The sequence below is a fragment of the Stegodyphus dumicola genome, chromosome 2, assembly GCF_044657685.1.
Source record: "Stegodyphus dumicola isolate Sdum_Otavi_A_Nest chromosome 2, ASM4465768v1".
Taxonomy (NCBI): domain Eukaryota; kingdom Metazoa; phylum Arthropoda; class Arachnida; order Araneae; family Eresidae; genus Stegodyphus; species Stegodyphus dumicola.
This window is the reverse complement of record NC_140769.1, coordinates 209,063,313-209,082,302: the sequence shown is the minus strand read 5'-3', so window position 1 is coordinate 209,082,302 and position 18,990 is coordinate 209,063,313. Positions and strand designations below refer to the sequence as shown.

At 31.9% G+C, this 18,990-nt stretch overlaps 1 protein-coding gene across 2 annotated transcripts in view; it reads left to right on the top strand.

Annotated features, from left to right (window-relative positions):
• Window positions 1–18,653, top strand: part of LOC146998807 (alkyldihydroxyacetonephosphate synthase, peroxisomal-like) — a 169,536-nt gene extending 150,883 nt beyond the window's left edge. The window contains exon 20 of one of the 2 annotated variants that reach the window (XR_015039718.1): window positions 15,394–15,473. Coding sequence is in view for 1 of the 2 variants with exons in the window: in XM_085811680.1 (XP_085667806.1) it covers window positions 15,394–15,524 (131 nt within the window). In the remaining variant the exon portion in view is untranslated. Of the gene's footprint in view, window positions 1–15,393 lie in introns of both variants that reach the window. The other variant, XM_085811680.1, reaches the window with a different exon arrangement.
• The last annotated feature ends 337 nt before the right edge of the window (window positions 18,654–18,990 follow it).

Here is an 18,990-nt window from a genome sequence, read left to right as displayed (position 1 = left end):
ATCATCGTGTAAAGTACTGAGCAGTATTACACACTTATTTTTTTTTCGTTGCACATGAAACAATTGTCATATCCTTTGGAAAACCAAACAGCGAACTGCTGACTTCTCTTGTTTTTGATGGCTGGAATTCATTTGGAATTTCCTTTTTATTTTTTCCAGAGTACCCACAAGTGTTATTACCTTTGGTAAAAAGATATTGAGCTAGTGGGTGGTTTGTATACCAATTATTTGTTGTCAGGTTCGGTTGGAACCTTCGTATGCACCAATTAGCCTTTTGGAAAAGTCAATACTTGATTTAGAAGCCTGGTAAAGTCCCAGGGGTTGAATGCCACAATAAATTTCAAGCTTCAATGTCCAAAACGTTCGTGAGTCAACAACTGCAAAAATTTTCTGAACGTACTTTGCAGGCTTGTTGGGGATGAATTGAGTAAGAGAGCATCTCCCGCGAAGAGGTTCCAACTTCTCGTCGATTGTGAGTTCATCACCTGGTGTATAAAAGTTTTGACAGTTCTGATTGAAAGATTCAAAAAATTCTCTTAGTGCAGCAAGCTTATGAGTTCACATACCTTGTGCCTTTATCGTCAAATCAAATAGCAGCACACAGGTTTCTGAATCGCTTGAGACTCATGACCCCTTGCAAAATTTCAATTCCAGTACTGTCTTTTGCCCATGCTTCCTCCAAATTGAGTTTTGACATTTTTTTGTACCCGAATAAGAATAAAATTCCTAAAAAGGCTAACATTTCTGCTCTATTAGTATCATACGGGCTTCTCTTTGAGATGTTTTGGAGATAATCTGCAATCCTGTTACATTTGAGATAAATATTTGTATATTGTACAATAGCATCAATCATATTTGTATTTATGATTTTCTTGAACGCAGAAAGCTCATCATTTATATCGTCACAATTGTTTACACTTGGGAATATTTTTTCCATCAAATTTTTTTGAGGCGTTCTGGTGAATTTGCTCTTAAGGGGAACTTTATTCCACTTATAAGTTTCCTCTTCTTCTTTCAGAAACTTTCCTCCAACTTTCTTCTTTTTGTAAATTGTTTTTACAAAAAAGTCCTCATATTTTAAATCACTCGTGTCATTTTCAACATCGCTAAAATTGCCATTTGTTGGGGAAACATCATTTGAGGAAGGAAAATGAGGATGTTTAGAAACATGTCTCTCAATTTTTGAGTCACTTTCATGATCAGAATGTTCGATGACTTCTGATTCATCTACATGTTATCCAAATTGTCGGAGTTTTCATCAACCGAGACTTTCTAAAATGCCAAATAATCTTCAAGAGGTACAATATTCATTCTGACCATACTTGGAGGAGTGGCATACTGCGTTCGCCTACATTTTTCACAATAACTGCTTTCGGAAGGAAGGCGAAAACCAGACTGACCAGAAATACCAGATACATTGCACTCATGGAATGTTTCTAGGAGGGTAGAGGAAGAGAGGAAGCTCAGGAAGACGTTGTCTAAAAATTACAGCTCGAAAGATGCTATTGGCGTACTCTGTACGCCGGCTCCTCCATTGCAGGGTTAAATCCAAAAGAGTTGTATATTTCGCTGCTGCTTCACTTTCAACTTGTTCAATATTAGTCAAGAGGAAGAATAGTGATGTTGAAGCATTTTATCAATTTCTGTTTTTAATATATCTGTTTGTCTAGGCGGAATTCTGTATAATTTACAGTGGATTGGTGTGTTTTTTGTCAGTTGACTATCGTGCGTTATTAAATGCATTTTTCCAGGCTTATTAGAGAAAATTTATGAAAATTTCAATAGCAGATCATGTAATTATTAAATTTGTTTTTCATTTAACTTATTATTCTAGGAACTGTTTTCCTTAATTTCCTCAAAATTGAACAATTTTGCTTTGGAGTCAATTGTTTGGAAATTCTCCTCCATATTATCATTTTCAGGTTGATTTTCTGTAATCATAAGGTTGGTGATCGCCTGTGATAAGGTTTTAACATGGTAGACTTGATTATGGTTTTGTTTTCCTTCGAAACTCACAACGTAATTAGTTTCGGATAATTTCTCTCAAACTTCCGTGTACCTTTCCATTCAACTGATAGTCTATTTGCTTTACTCATGGATACAACTAATACTAAATTTTCTTCAGAGAATTCCCTTTTGATAGCTTTAAGATAGTACCACACATTTCATTTCGTTTGCATTTCCAGCATTTTATCTGTAGCCAGCTCTTTGCATCTTTTTAATCAATTTATCAAGTGGAAAACATATTCAGCAACATTATTTCTTTTCATCTTCAGGATTTATTTATTGTTCATACAATAATGCTACAGGTATTCTAAGATTTTGACCATGTACTAATTCTGAAGATGTAAATCCCGTACTTCCGTGCTTTATTGTTCTTAAAGCAAAGAGAGCTGCGGGAACTTGCTTATGCCACTCAGGGGCTGCTTCAGTATATAAGACTTTTACAATGTATTTGACTGTTCGGCAAAATCGTTCAACAGGATTGCTTTGTGGATGGTGTATTGAACTTCTAGTTACTTTTATTCCAAATTTTATGAAAATTCAGCAGCTAGATTGCCATACCTCGATCAGTTTGTATTTCTTTTGGAAACCCATTCTACTAAATATTTGGCTTCATAAATATTTGGCTTTTGGTAACATGGCTTCAAATACTGAGATTGTGCCTATATTAGGGATAGGTACAGCATCCGGATATTTTGAAGCTAAACAAATAGCTGTGATTAAATATAAATTACAATTTGGTGTTATCGGTAAAGGACCACATGCGTCAAAGTTAATTTTTGAAAATACTTCTGCAATAATTAGTACTAAAGTCAAAGGAGTTTTTGCTCTATCATTAGGTTTTCCCACTCTTTGACATGAATCGTAAGTTTTAACATACTCTTCTATTTTTTTATGGCAATCAGGCCAGTAAAAGTATCTTGTTAGTCTATCTTTAGTTTTGATGCCGCCAAAATGTCCTAAATTGCTATCATGACATAACTTTATTTGATCTCTATATGTTTCAAGAGTAACAATTAATTCCCTTTCATTTCCATTTTTATCTATTTTTATTTTCACCAACAGCCTGTTTTCTTTTACTTTGAAATTTGTCATGCTGGAATTTTTATTTTTAGCATTGCTAAGCAATGAGGCTAGATCTCTGCTTTGGTGGTGAGATTCAATTAATTCCTCAGAATTAACATTAATTACTTTCATAATTTCCTTATCTTCCTCATCAGCTTGTGGTAAAATATCCCTGTCAGTCTCAATAAATGACAGTTCTTCTAGTTTCTCCATTTCGGTGTCTCTACTTTGATCTTGTTCACGAGATCTTTTTACTTGAGATCATGTCAAAACCGCATTTACCTTTCCTAAATTAAAGAATGGTTTATCTTTTAAAAATTGAGCAATTTTGTTCCCCAATACATATCTGCCGGGATTATTTGTAACAACAGCTGCCTTTGTCTTTATATGAACAAGTTCACAATTAATTTCAACTTCAGCTAACGGTAGGCACACTAAATGGTCATTTGAAAGATATTATACTCAAACATGTTCTCTAGTTGTTTTTGCATTATGTATGTATTTTCAAGAAATAACGTCTACTATGGCTTCAGTATCTTGAATAGGCATTTCGTACCCATTAACTAAATCATTAATTGTATATGTCTCTAACAAATCATCATTCAAAGATATGCAATTTACTTTTTCATTTGGTTTTAAGCAAGGGTATTAAGGATTAAAATGTTCATATGACCCGCACTCAAAACAATGTGGTCGATATAAACTTTCTTTCTTGGTTCTTATTTTGAAACTGATTTCTTTGTCGGTGATCTTTCTGGTATTTTGAATCATCCCATTTATCAGAATGCTTAAAATAAGGTGGATGCTCTGTCCCCCCCCCCACACACACATACTCACACACAAAATTTTTGTAACGAGATTTAAATTATCCTTTGTTAGTTCTCTCAGTTTGATTGGCAGAAAATTTCAGTTTTATTCTTTTTCTCACATTTTCAAAATCAGTTTTTTTAACCATTTCTGTAGGTGAAATGATGGTAGTCCATTTAGCCAAAAAATGCTCTTTGAAATCAGGAGAAGTATGCTTTTTAATTTAATCAAACCAGCATGAAATATTTTAGCTGTTCGAAAGTTTTAGTGTTTAATCAATTCATACAAACCATCCGTTAACCATCCTTCTAAATACCGTATTTTCCAAAAATAAAATGCACCCTCTTTTTTGCACACATTTTTGAAGGATAAAACTTTATTACTTATCATTATAATGAATTTACAGTATTTTAAGTATAAAATAATACAAAGTAATACTTTCTGAAAATACCCAGTCTATCTGGAAAAGAACACCTTTTAAGCTCCTTCATCAAAATCCAGACGCTCATCTCTGGAGCTAAATGAAGAGTCATTTGAAACCTCTTCTAAATCAGCATCTGAATCTCATTCAACAAACTGTCCTCTATACCATCCAGTGCATTACTAATGCCACACTTCTTAAATGATTTAACCACTGTCTCTGTTTTTACAGCATCCCATGAAGCTTTGACCCATTCACAAACGATGTATCGATGCAGTAGGGTATTGACGTATAAGACGCATCCCATTTTTCAGATCTATTTTCAAAGAAAAATGTGCATCTTATACACCAGCAAATATGGTAGTTCTTTAATTCATAGTAAAAGTCACACCAAGTACTTTCAGAACATTTTTGGTGTTTATTAAATAGTTGTCAAAATTTTTCTGCACTCAATTTAAATCGTTATAATAGCAAAGTTTCATACTTTTTCATGTCCTTTTCTGGTTCTCTAGCAATAAGCTGAATAATATCAGGAGGCAGCAATGAAATAAGTTGAGTCACTTGGTTTTCAGCAGGTATATTCAGAACTTTAGCTTGATGCTCAAATAACACCAGAAATAAACTTAGTTCATCTTCTTTAGGGTTAAAATGTGGCATGACATCAGGAATTCTGATTTTCAAAGGCTGCACAGGTAACTGCGTAGTTTCTGTACTCTTGCAGTCATTGCTTCCAATTCAAGTTTCTGTCTTTCTTCTCGCTCTAATTCGCTCTCTTTCTTCTCGCTCTTCTCTTTCACATTCTCTTTTTTTTCTCGCTCTTCTCTTTCACATTCTCTTTCTTTTCTCGCTCTTCTCTTTCATGTTGTTCTCTCTTTTCTCAATCGTCTGTTTCATCTACTTCAAATCATCAAAAAGAAGAGAAAAGAAAACCTTCATCTACATCAAAAAGAATCATAAAAAATCATCAAAAAGAAGAGAAAAGAAAATCTTCATCTACATCTAAATCTTCTTTTTTTTTTTTTTTCCTCTCTCTTCTCTAATTGCAGCCAGTAATTTTCGAGTAAATTCCTCATCACCAGAACTTTCACCAATCAGTTTATGCAACTGAGCAATCATAAATTCAGGTCTTACAGTTAAAAACTCTTCTGCCAGTACTCTTAAATCCTGTTTTCTACACTGAGCTAAGAATGACATGTTGAACAAATTATCTTTAATAGACTTTCTTTTAAAACTGAATCTTATAAATCGTATGTATATTTAAAAAATATATAAATTTTAGTGAGACTTGTCAAATACGAAATTAACTCTAAAAAATTGGAGGGAATTATTTAATTAGCTTTGCCATTTTAGCACAAAATAAAATAATACTACGCTGGGTTGACGTTTTAACTTGCTATTTACAAGCCTCATTGGCAATAAGTATATAAACACATTTGCCAGTTTTTCAATACAACGGAATTATATCCACATCAGTTTGACGGTTTTATTATCTAGCTCCACACCTGGTTGGTGATTGCAAAGTCAATTTTTGCCAATTTGGCAATACAGTTTAGCTGCAATACATTGGGATGATGTTATTATCTACCACACGCCTGGATGGTGAGAACTAAGGAAAGACTTTTGCCACTTTCGCAGTACAATAAAATCACACTATCAGTCTGATGTTACTACTTTTTTCCCACTCGCTGGCTTGGCAACAATTTGCAGTTCTCTCTTTTTTTTAATAAATGCTGGAATGTCTTTCACATATCAGTTATTAACATAAAAAAATTAAACTATTCCTTTAAACAGAAACATTTATGCAAATAACAGTAAAGCTTAAATAATAATTTTTTAAATACTTCTGCAATATATCAATTATAATTTTAGGCAGAATATTTTTAGTGTCAGTAATTTAAACAAAAACTTACATGATTTAACTAAAACTCTAAAACAAAGTATTGAAATTCAGTAAACACTTTTTAAGGAAACCAAAAGTTAACCGTATTTTTGGAGATCAGAAATATCCTGTTCTGACAATTCTTTCTGGATGCAATTCTGAGATGCAAGTTATACAAACACAGAAGGTGACATTTGAATGATCCACTTCAATAACTGGCATTAAAACGGCAGTCTTCTGACATCTGTTCCTTCTTGAAATAAACAAACTTGGCAATTGGTACTCCATTTCAGTAGGAGTCAAGTGAGGATTTAATTCATTAACAAAAACAAACTTGTTCTCAAAATTTTCAGCATTCTGGGATTAGGAAACCAACACCATCGAAATTGATAATTACACTTCTAATTTCCAGTATCTGAGTGGAAGCTCCAATTTAATAAGATACTGTAACATATTTTGAAGTTTTTATCAAGATAACAGATGAGCTTCTTAGTAAAATATAAATTTTATTCTCAATTCATGTAGGTAGATAATTTAAATACAATTCTATCCGTTACAGCTTCATACTGCAGCTTACTATTACAGTTTCTTTCTCTACGAATTCTTCTACTACTGGTAAAACTTCCAAAATTACATTTTTTAAACATTTTCTGATGTTGCTCAGCAACGGTTACACGATACAAATAAGGCGTTGGCACTCCAGTGTCAAGGACAATAAATATAATTATTTGTTAAATAATAAAATATTACAATACTGTTTCAATGATTTGTTTATTTCTATTTTCTGTATACACCAAACATATGCAAACATACTCTGGTCAGTATGTATATATATATATATATATATATATATATGGTAAATTTCATGGAGAGATATGAATTCAATTATATTGCTGCACCTCCAGGAAAAACTGATAAGTGGTGTTAGATGGTAAACGATTGTAAACATTTTTCCCCCTAATAATTTAAAGAACTAAGATTATAAACATTTTTAATTCAAGCAGTTGTAAAATTATAAGTTTCAAAGGTGATCGTGAAGAATATACTAAAGATACCAAAAGTATTATAATTTACTAGCAATTATGCATCACTAACAAGGAAGGTTTTCCAACCTTGAAAATTTCGGGCCCACAAGCTGCCAAGTGGTAAAGTTGCTGAACACTGGTAGTTTGGTCTGAGGTTCGAACGGGCTGCCTGCTTGGGCATTTTCGTGGTTTTCCCTCATGTGTAACGTGTATATGAGCCAGTTTCCCTTAGAAAGTCCTCCACAAAGGCATCTCTTCTCTTAGGCAGATAGCCCTTGAAGCTTTGCCATAATTACACAAACCAAACCAAACCAACCTTGAATTCTCAGTTTTTCTCAAAGCAATATATCTTTGCGAAAAATGCGTGAAAGAACTAGTTGCTAATATTCTATAAAATATCCAAAATAAGTTGCTCAGTATAAGAATTTTGATTGTCAGGTGACAACCTTTCTGACGAATGTAAACTGGAACGGTAGTAAAACGTATTGAGGGAATTTTAAAATTTCATGAAATCTCCAAAATAGTGCTGCATATTAGATTTTTATATGCTCAATCTCCTTTTCACATTCATTTATCAATATTTTTTTTTTTAATTTATTTACTTTAAATGAAGAAAAGCATTTGCAGCTAATTTGTATGTTGCCTTATTTCGAACAATTTCAATATTCCATTGAAAATATTTCCTCAGTTCTTCAGTAAAATTACAGTTTGCACTTATGTGAACTATATAACGATTTAGGAAAAAGAATACATTGAATACTACACCTTTAGAAAGGGAGCTATTAACAGCTAAATTCCTATAAATGAAATACCAAAGGCAGACCTTCAGTCCAGATTTGCTCGGCTTAATCCCCCCCCCCTCCCAGTAGCCTTGAATGAAGGAAACACTTGCACCCAATTTCGCCTTGTTTTAAACATTCAATTTTCCCTCTGAATCAAAATCTGTATATTCCAATTATAATCTTAAACATATTTAAATCTTTTGTAATGAAATTCTTTACACTTTAGTTATATTGTTTATGTTATAAATTTACTTTATATTAAATGCAAACTCTTGTCACTATTTTGTAAATATTTCTTTCTTTGGGAGCTGCAAGTAACTTATTTTAACTTGTATTCAAAATGTTTAGCACTATTTAAATATTAAGAAGGCATTGAATCAGAATTTGAATTCTAAGCTATGTCTTTACTTGGAGATATAAATACATAGATCTGGATATTGATTCAAATTATACAGCCAGGCATCTAAAATTAACAGACTCAGGGACCTAACTAGAAGGGGTAATGGGGTACATCTGTCCCTGGGTGCAGCATCCAGGGGGAGTCAAACTGATGTTACAAAATTTTAGAATTAAATATTTTCCATTCTTAGCAAACAAGAGGCGGCATGAAATCTTCAGCTGTCCGCAGGTGCTGAAAACCCTTGCTACTACAATGAATAGACTTTAAATAAGAAGATATTTAACTGAAAAATCCTATTTATGAGTTTTAAAGGAATACAGAAAGTCAAAAATAAATAAATAACAGTTGACTTTAAAAAAAAAAAAAAAAAAAATCACCTCATGAATTCTAAAAATGAATGCTTTAGTTTGGGTTTATCTTAGGCCACCTAATTATAATTAATGAGTAAAGTACATTTGAAGAAACTTCTTAACTAAATGCATTATTTTAATGTATTTTACTTTTGGGTATGGTTTATTTTGGACCATCTGATATAATTAATAAGTAGTTTTGAAGTATATTCTCAACTAAAATGCATTACTTTAATATATTTTGCCTCTTGTACCTATGTAATAGCACAGTTAAATCAAAGAGACTCATGGTTCTGTGAATTTTTATGATAAACAAAATATTATAATTTTATGTGCAGTACAATACATGTGTAATTAGCATAATTCAGAGATTTTTTTCATAATACAGTTCTTTCCATTAAATGCAAATATTAATTAGGCAAGATATCATATAAAACTCTAGAATGAAAGCAATAACATCTTTGAGGAGATTAATACATTTTACAAAGGGCATTTGGAGAAGATAATATTGCTCCTTTAAATCTGGAATATTTGAACTACTGAAATTAAAAAAAAAATATATGTATATATATATATATATTGTTTAAGGGAGAGAATTAAATGCTATATGTCACTGTACTTGAAATTTACAAAATTTTGATTTGTGAGTTTACTACATCAGTTAATTTTTTAATAAATGATTCAGTTTCATATTTCAAATTTAATTATTTTATTCAAAAGATGAAAGTTTTTCTTTCTTTAATAGTAGTAGGTATTGGTTTTGTAAAAAAAAATGAGAATCTGTATGCAAGATGAAAGCAATTAGGAAATTTTCGTGCATATAATGCTTGCAGCTTTTAGTTTCTAGTATCGAACTGAAAAACAAGATAAGTCTCTACATCTGTAGAGCTACCCTAATTTCTCCATTGTTAAAGGTAGAGGCTCCCATTCCTTTCCTCATTTTCTTATTTGTTACATATCGAGACCCATCGAAGAAACTCAGCCATACTTTGCTACATGAAAAGTTTAAAATATCTTCTTCAAGCAGAATATCCTCTAGTATGTGGAATCGTAAAAAAAAATTGCTTAGTTCAGATGTTTACAAAGGGATCTTTTTACATCTCATGTAGGTTGTACCCAGCAGCTGAACTAACCATATGCAACTCACATGACAGGAAATAATTTACAGCTAATTATACTTTTAACAGTTTTTGCTGTAGTATTGCTTTAGTAGGGGAAAGTCAGCAACCACGAGAATCGGTGAGTCATCAAGAGATCAAGCATAAGTCTTGGAGTTCTGTCCACCTCTGCACTGAAGGCTGTTTGGTTAATAAAAGACAGCTGGACATTCCGATCACTGCAGAAGATGTGGCATGTACTTAGCCTTCAAACAAACAGAAATTATATTTCATCTCTTAAATGAATAGTATTTGTATGTTCTGCAGCTGACATGCAGTGTAAAACGAGAACCCAGAAAAGTTTCTACTAGAGTTTATCAAACATATTTGGTTCACCATTTCTCATTTCTATCTTGATAAATTCCCTGTGCCTCTTTTGCATATATACATTCATACAAACAGATTTATTAAAATAATACATATTGCATCTGTAAAGTCATGGTGCACTTTTGTTCGGTCACGGGAAAGCAAGAAAACAAGATAGGAATGTGAAATCTTCACCAAACAAAAGGAAAACTCTCCAAGTTTCTGTAGTATTATGTGCAAGCATGTCCGCATATAGGTGATGAGGCAGCACCGTAAAATGCGAAGAAGCGTATCAACCCATCCACGCACATGCCAGTCGAGATGTGAATCGTACAGAGGAAAGTTCAGTGGCTTGCCAAATTTGAATCTGTGACCAAAGTGCAATGTGAATATTGTCGCATGTACAATGAACTTCTACCACATTGAAATAACATTAATCGGTGGCATAAGAAGTTGAAGGATACCAGCAGTTTGTTGGATAAACCCCATTTTGGCAGGCCATTGGTCAGTGACGAGTCTGTAGAGACTATATGGAAGAGTTACCTAAGAAGCTCTTTCAAATTGCAGCTGTCGCACGTTATCAAACCGAAAGATAAACCCAAACAATTTGCGTTTGCTACAGATATGCTTCATGAGGTCGACAATGATAACCGATTTCTGCAGAAGATTGTGTTTAGTGATGAGGCGACATTACCTGTTAGTGGACATGTTCATCGCCATAACATCCAAATATGGGCTGCTGAAAATCCTCATGCCCACATAAAATACGAACGTAAGAGTCCTAAAGTGAACGTATGGTGTGGCCTGATGCATGATAAAGTGATAGGACCATTTTTCTTTGTGGAGTAGACTGTGATGGCATGTAGAGACTGTGACGGAATAGACATGTAGACGGAACCCACATCAAACTGCACTGAATAGGTATGAAACTTTAAGAGGTTTTCTTATGTTTGGTGAAGATTTCACATGTCTATCTTGTTTTGTTACTTTGACCGATCAAAAGTGCATCATGAGTTTACGGATGCACTATATAATTTCATCAATTAATTGTATTAAAAAGGTCAATTTAATTCACATATCTCTTTTTTTTTTTTTTTTTTTTTTAAGTGTGGGGAGGTAAACCCTAGCAATAGGATTAATAAGTAACATTTTATTCTCTTTCCACAAAATCACATATTTATGAAGTTATACAATTGTTATCAAACATTTTATACTGAATCCAGGCATCTTAATCATCAAGCCTTGAACATTCAAAATATGTTTGCTGATTAATGCATATAATGCATGGATTAGAAAATTATTTAATGAAGTTGTGATTGACACACGAGTACCACATAAAGAAGTTTTTACAAAGCATATCATGTTCTTTTCAAAGCAGGATGTAATTAAAATAGTTACAAATAAAGATTGTTTTCAATTTGTGTGTGTGTGAAATGTTCTATCGCATTTTTTCTGTACTTTTCTGGACACTTGTTGATTTTTATGCTGTATGGGAGAAACTGAACAAACACTACTTATGAGCCCACTAAATTTGAATCCAATTTAATCACCTGTACAGCTTAACAATGCTGTACAAGAAAATTTTAATGACACTTTAAGAACAAACTGAAACAAAATAAGGTATTTTCATTAAAAGAATATCAGATGAACAAACACAAAAGAAAATAATCTGATAATTAATTAAACAATTTTTCTAGAGGTAACCTCATACAGTTATTTATTTTCCTTTTTCTAAACTTTTTTTAGACTGTATTTTTCATGAAAAATTATCAGTAAAACTTTATAAAAAAAAGATTAATTTATTAATGACCCTTATTAGTTACCGTAATTTTCGGAAGAAAGGCCGCCTCAGCGTAAACGCCGCACTCGAGAAAAATGGCAGGAAAAAAACTAAAATTGCACAGAAATGCCGCAATAGATTAAATTGCGCGGGACATCGTCGTGGGCCGTATAGATGCAAAATCTCAACCTATGTCCTGATATATGACATATCAGTTAAGAAAAATGCATGAAATGAAACCACAACTCAAAAATAAATTAAAGGTAAGAAATGTTGAAAATATATTTACGTTCACGAATATACTTATATTTACCCACTAAAGAAGTCCATATTTGTAATACTCGGACTATATTATAAGAAGTGTTGCAACAACGAAATATTAAATTTGGATGACAAAAGGAAGTTTTTAATTTTACTTATAAAAGGAATTACAGCAAACTATACATCATATGAAGCCATTAAAATCTGATTCTTCACTTTCTGAATTAAAAAGATTTAGTAAATCCTGATCTAAGCCCAAGTCTTCCAGATCGTCACATTCATCCTCTTGGTTTACAGTCTCTTTATCTAAAGATATAATTTCAGCTTCTTTGAATCCTGCTATTATTGATGATGTTTTTACTGATTTCTACGCACTTCCTACCCACTTTGCAACTTCTTCATAAGATGCTCTACGCATTTTAACGCTTTTGGTATACGTATGCAATCCTTCACTCATCCAACACTCCCACCGCTTTCGGACTTCACCTTTGAAGGATTTATTACCTGACAAATCTAATGGTTGCAAGATTTTTGTCAAACCACCAGGAATTATTGCTACGGTCGTAGACAATTTTTGACATCTGGTTTTCACTCATTCAAGTAAATGAGCACTCATGGAATCCATTATCAATAACCCTTTTGGTTGGAAAAAAGATCTCTTACGACACTGCCAAACTTTCTGTAGCCACTCATGCATGATTGTTTCGCACATCCATCCGTTTTTGTTTGCACAAATAATTACGTCATTAGGAAAATCTTCCTTCGGAATAGTTTTCCGTTTAAAAATGATCATCGGCTTTAGCTTGTCACCGTTTGTGGCACAAGCTAACACATATGTAAATGACGTTCTTTTATGCCCCATCGTAAGCACAGATACAGTTTTTGCACCAGCTTCATCAACAGTCTTATTTGCAGGAGAGTCAAAAGTTAACGGCGTTTCATTCATATTTATTATCTGTTACTGAAGAAGTTTCCTTTTGTTAATAATATCTGTCACATAATTTAGAAAAGATGCCTTTTTATCCTGCCAGTCCATTGGTAATTGTTGCCCGACTGTTGTTCTAGTACGCGCAGAATTATTTTTTCTTTTCATAAATCTGCTACACCAGCAAGGCCCTCCTTTGAAATCATTTATGTTCAGTTGCTTTGCTATAAATTTTGCTTGTAAGCGAATTTTTACAGTCAAAATTCCCATTCCTTTTCTTCGTTGCTCCTTTATCCAGTTTGCAAGGTCGTCCTCTAGATTCGGCCACCTTACAGTACCACTTCTTTTGGCTCGTTTCTGTAGTGGCATATTTTTAAGTTTTTCTTTTTGAGTTCTCCAACATCAAATACATCTCTCGTCCACTTCAAACTCTCGAGCTGCTCCTCTATTTCCAATTTGTTCAGCACGTGAAATTACATTAAGCTTAAAACCAGCAGTATAGCTTCTGTGCCGTTTAGGTGCCATTTTCAAAAATTTTCCGCTCCGTTCTAACTAATAACTATCCAACAAGTACTTGTACAAACTGATAGGATCTGTATCTGGTAGAATCCCAAGAAAAATAATTCATGCTGAAGGGGAAATACGTCAGAGTTCGTTATTGCGAGGCAGGTGGAGTTTTGTCCGCCTTTGAAAAAAATTGCAAAAAAGGCAGGGGTGGGGAGAGGTTGTGTCCTGAAAGATTCATCGAATGGCAGAGGAGAGAGACTATTCAAAATGCTGATTTGAAAGGGGGAAGAATGTTATTGTTCTGAGATCCCGTTTAGGGTGAATAAGGCATGTTGATCCGTTCAAGGGAAAGAATGTAAACAAAATAACTTTCGCAAAAAGCATCTGAGTGGTCTATGTACAATGACAAAGTTATTCAAACTATGTACAATGACAAAGTTGTTCAAACTATGCACAATGACCATCAAAAGAAATGTTTTATTTTTAGTGCACCTAAACACCACATGGGTAGAAACGCCACACCCGTTGAAAATTTAAGTTTTAAACACGTAAACGCCACGGCGTTTCTTTCGGAAATTACGTTAACTATGTATGTTTAAAATTCTATTAAATTGCATTAATTTTCTACTCATTTTCAGTTTTTAAATGCTTAGGTCTTTCACCTTATTTTTTCAGCTGAATCTTATTATTATTAGTTAATACAAAATTAAGAAATAATAAAAGTAAAAATATTCCTCTTTCCTTCTTGCTCTCATAAACTAATATGGGAATATGCATTTATTACTTTTAAAATTTGAAAAACGTATGTTTGTGAGTTATCTTCATGCAATGATTTATACGTGCTTTATTTTTTTACCATATTTTCAACAATGATGCTTTTTTTAAACTGCAAAATTTTTTAACCACATTATTTTTTAGCACAATATTTTGTGCCATGATGTTTTTGCCTTGTGTTGTTTTCTCCACATTGTTTTTTTGCTGTGACCCTCAAAATCATTAAAACCTTAATAACAAAACTTCAAATTCTTGCCATAATAGTTAATGTCATAATAATGCTAATTAGCCTATTAATTGTAATTAACCTACAATGATAATTAACCAGTTAAACTGTAGAGACATTAGGATTTTTTGGAAAAGATGAAGAGATAAAAAATTAGAAATGCCTTCGCCGGGAATCAAACCACAGACATCTGGAATACCGGCTCAGCGGGCAGAACCACTACACCACAAAGGCACGTTAGGAAGGTGGGAGAAATACCGTATATATTTCCTCTTTTAAAGGGCATCTGGGGTTTTTAGGGGATCCAATTGCCAAATCCTGGATGCTGAGAGTCATCATCCACAACCCATTTAGTTCGGGCACCACTGTAGAGACATTAGGTTAATTGGAAAACCCAGAGAGATGAAAAAATAAGCAACACGTTTCATAAGGAATCGAACCACGGACCTCTGGAATACCGGCCCAGTGTGCAAAACCATTACACCATGAAGGCATGCTAGGAAGGTGGGAGAAATACGTTATAAAACTACTATGCTGGAATCTACAGTGCTAATTAACCAATTAAATGCATTCGCAGGCTGTGCGAAATTGCTTCAGGGGATGCCAATTTGAGAATGCTGCTGTATGTGATTTAAATACCTAAATATTGCCTATTTGTGGATCTTCTTGTAAAAGCTAATTTGGAGTTTTTCTGTTTATAAATATTTACTTATTTCTATTACAGTTGGGAAATTAAGAAAACGGTGGCTTCCACAGACAATATCCAATACCGGTGTCCAAATGCTGAAGGCCGTTAAAGATAGTGTTGACCCTCTTAATATTTTTGCTAATGGCAATTTGTTTGTTACTGATTGATTTTATTTTAAGATTAATATAATACTGAACAAAGATTATGAAGCATTATTGCTCAATTTCGTTTTTCTTTTCATTTTTAAATTTTATATCAGAACATTGTTTTTAAATATCATGTTTTATACTTGACAAAACTAACATTTCAAGAAGGATGTGATATGTATGATGTGGTAAGACTGCATTCCTTATAATAATAATGTATGAACTTTTATTGTATTTGAAGAGCCTTATGTAGCACCAAGATGTTTAAATGTCAGTATGCAACTTTTTATAGTACCTTTGATTGCTTGTTAATGGACAATAAATAGTATAACATAGTTAATGTATAAGAAAAAGTACCAAGAGGAATATAATAAATGCATCTCAAAAATATGTACATTATATTTAAGTAAAGTGATAATTTCAGAACAGCATCTAAAAAAATTATTTTAATTTCCTGACAGTTTGGACAATTTATAGGTATTGATTTTTCTGAAGTTTGTTTAATTATATGTATTAAATCTGTAAAGTTTTATCTGTAGAAGAAATGGCAAAAATTATGCAATAACCATTCCCAAATGAAGTGTAGGATATTTTCTGTGGAAAGGACTTTATAACTGGTGATGGATATGGTGCTTTCTTGGTAGTATCTGAAACTTGTGCATTGCAAATCAGGCAATTTGCCAACATTTAAAATTTGTACTTTGCAGGTCAGGCAATTAAGTTTGCCAGTTTGGGCAATTAAGTGCAAAGGCCACTTTATTAAAGGAGTACCTTGGCTATATTTAATATTGAACCTTTATTTATTTTACTTTATGGTTGTCTTTCACTTCCAGAATTTGGAAGCTCTGATTTCATTTATTTACTCTAAATTAAAAATACTGAATGGAGGGTTTTTAATATCCTTCTTCTGGCTGCAGGTTCTTAAAATTTTAATGTAGTTATCATTTATCATGTCATTATCTCTTCATTTGCATTAAATCATTAACTCACAATATAAAGAAAAATACTGCTTAATGTATATGTATTCAATTTGTAGATGCTTAATGTTTAACAAGTACTTCTTCATTTTAACACTGCCTTGTATATTAGTGCCAAGACTTCTCATTTGCACTGTATAAATATTTTGAGAAATTAATTAAAAGCAGAAATGTTATATTAGTTTATGTAAAAGTAAACTAATACCAAAAATCAATATGAGAGGATAAATGAAAACCTACTGTAATAAGAAGAAAGAGCAGAATTTAGCATTTCCCTTTGTACTAATCAGTTTGAAATATTCAAAATAGCATTTATAAATATGATATATACTAGTTATACTGTTACCTTAAAATTTTTTCCTTGTTAAACATTATGTGCAATGGTTATTTCAATAATTTTAAATCTCTGTATTCTGTATAACTATGTTAAAAAAGATATTGCTTGATTTAGTCATACTTATGTTGAAAAGTACCAGATTTCCTCATATATTCTTCTCCTAGCTGCTTTAGCTTCTGAAATTTTAAGAATATTTGCATCATTTTCCTCTTCCTCTGTTCCACATAGTTTTTCCTCCTGAGGATTAATTTTTTGTTAAATTGTATTCCCTTGATTTTTTAAGTGTATTCAATTTGTATTTACATTTTTGTTTTAACATTTCATCCACTTTATTTTCTCATGTTTTTTGAAATGCACTTTGTGCAGATGCTTCATTAATCTACACATCCGTGGCAAGTGTTCTCAGATATAAAATACATTCGAGACATGATTTCATTTTAATTTTGTTATTTATGTTTCAGTTTTTATGTGAATTTAGACATGAAAAATAACTCCTGCCATTTTTATGCCTTTCTAGACCTGTCCAAATAAGAATAGTTTTTTGTTTTTACAGTATTTTGCCAAAATACTTTCTTCATTCTGTAAGAAATATTTTATAATTGCTTAAAGACTTTCAAGAAGCATTCTTTCTAAGTAGAGGGGGTAATTTTATATAATTAATATAAGTAACATAATTCTATTCTATATTTGCTTTTTGTATTTTCTTGAAATAAAAGCTAGAAATATTTTCATGTTATAAGTAACTAACTATGTTTTTAAAGAATTGAATTTGTTCCGTACTGATTAATTTTCTCTTCAGTATTTCCTGAAGAGTAATTTCAGTACCAAAAGATGATATCTTTATCAATAAACCTCTTAAGTAAATGAAATAAAACAATTTTGACAACTCTGATCATTCTAAAATTTTGTTTCACTCAAAGCAGAAGGTATTAAAAAGGATCCTTTCTGATATCTTAAGCAAAAAATAACATTTGGAATGCAATAACATTTTGTTTGTGTTGTAAGTGTACTTTGATAGCAGAGCTTATTAAGATATTATTTCAAAAATTGAAGAAATTAACTATTAAAATAAATTCTAATAAGCATTTGAGGTTAAAATAACATGCTGAATAACGATTATTGGAGAAGTTATGCAAGGAGAATCAACATAAGTAACGTTTGTAAATCGAGAATCAACGTTTGTAAATTTTGCGGGACTAGTTTCTATGGTTCTGTATTTATGTATCTGTTTTGTATGTATGTATATTATGTATGCACATTCTTGTTGTTTAACTTCTTCAATAATAAGCATTTGAGGGCAATAAATTTGGTAGCAATTTTTTTTTTAATTGCTCTTTTAATACTCATGAGTAATTGTCACTTGAATATGTAATAATAGTAATTTAAAAGTTTTGAAAAATATTTAGAAAATGTTTTTCATAATGGGTTATTTATTTTTGTAATATTATTTTAAAAAGATATTTATTCAGAATATAACTGTTGTATTTATTTTATTTTATAACATGTGCAGTTTATAACATGTTTTGATTTTCTTCGTACCATGTCTATTGTATAAAAGTAGTTTTTAACCTTTTTTTGCCCCATGCACTTCTTTCACCATTTCCATATTTGAATAAATTTAGATTATTTTGTCATGTGTTTTATAAATTAAACAAGAAAAGTACAGAAAATATTGATAAATACCAAAACTTGTGTAAAAGTAGCTTTTTAAATTCATAAACTGTAACCAAATCTTTAACAGGTAAATAAAAGGCTGACTGCAGTCTTCCTAGTCAGGAATTCCCGGTGTAAGACATTGCTTCAATAACTTGCTAAATAAATTTTTCATATATAGAATTTTTGTTTCTGTAATCACTTTTAATATTTCAAATAGGTTTGCAAACTTAAGAATATTATTTTAGTAATCAGTTTAAGGTTAATAGTAATAGCAAAGATTGTTTGCAAAATCAAATGATATATATGTGCTTAATTTAAAAATAACTTATAACATAAAATCAGAATGAAAGTAATCTTTCAAGTAACGAGTTCTTTTGCCATGGAATAAATAGAATTTAACAACGAAAATATATGCATATAAGCACTTTCATTTTTATTTTATTTTTGCTGATCTATGTATCTTATGTGCATGGTGTAAATTATATTTGCTTTGCAATGTTGATTTATATAGAACTCG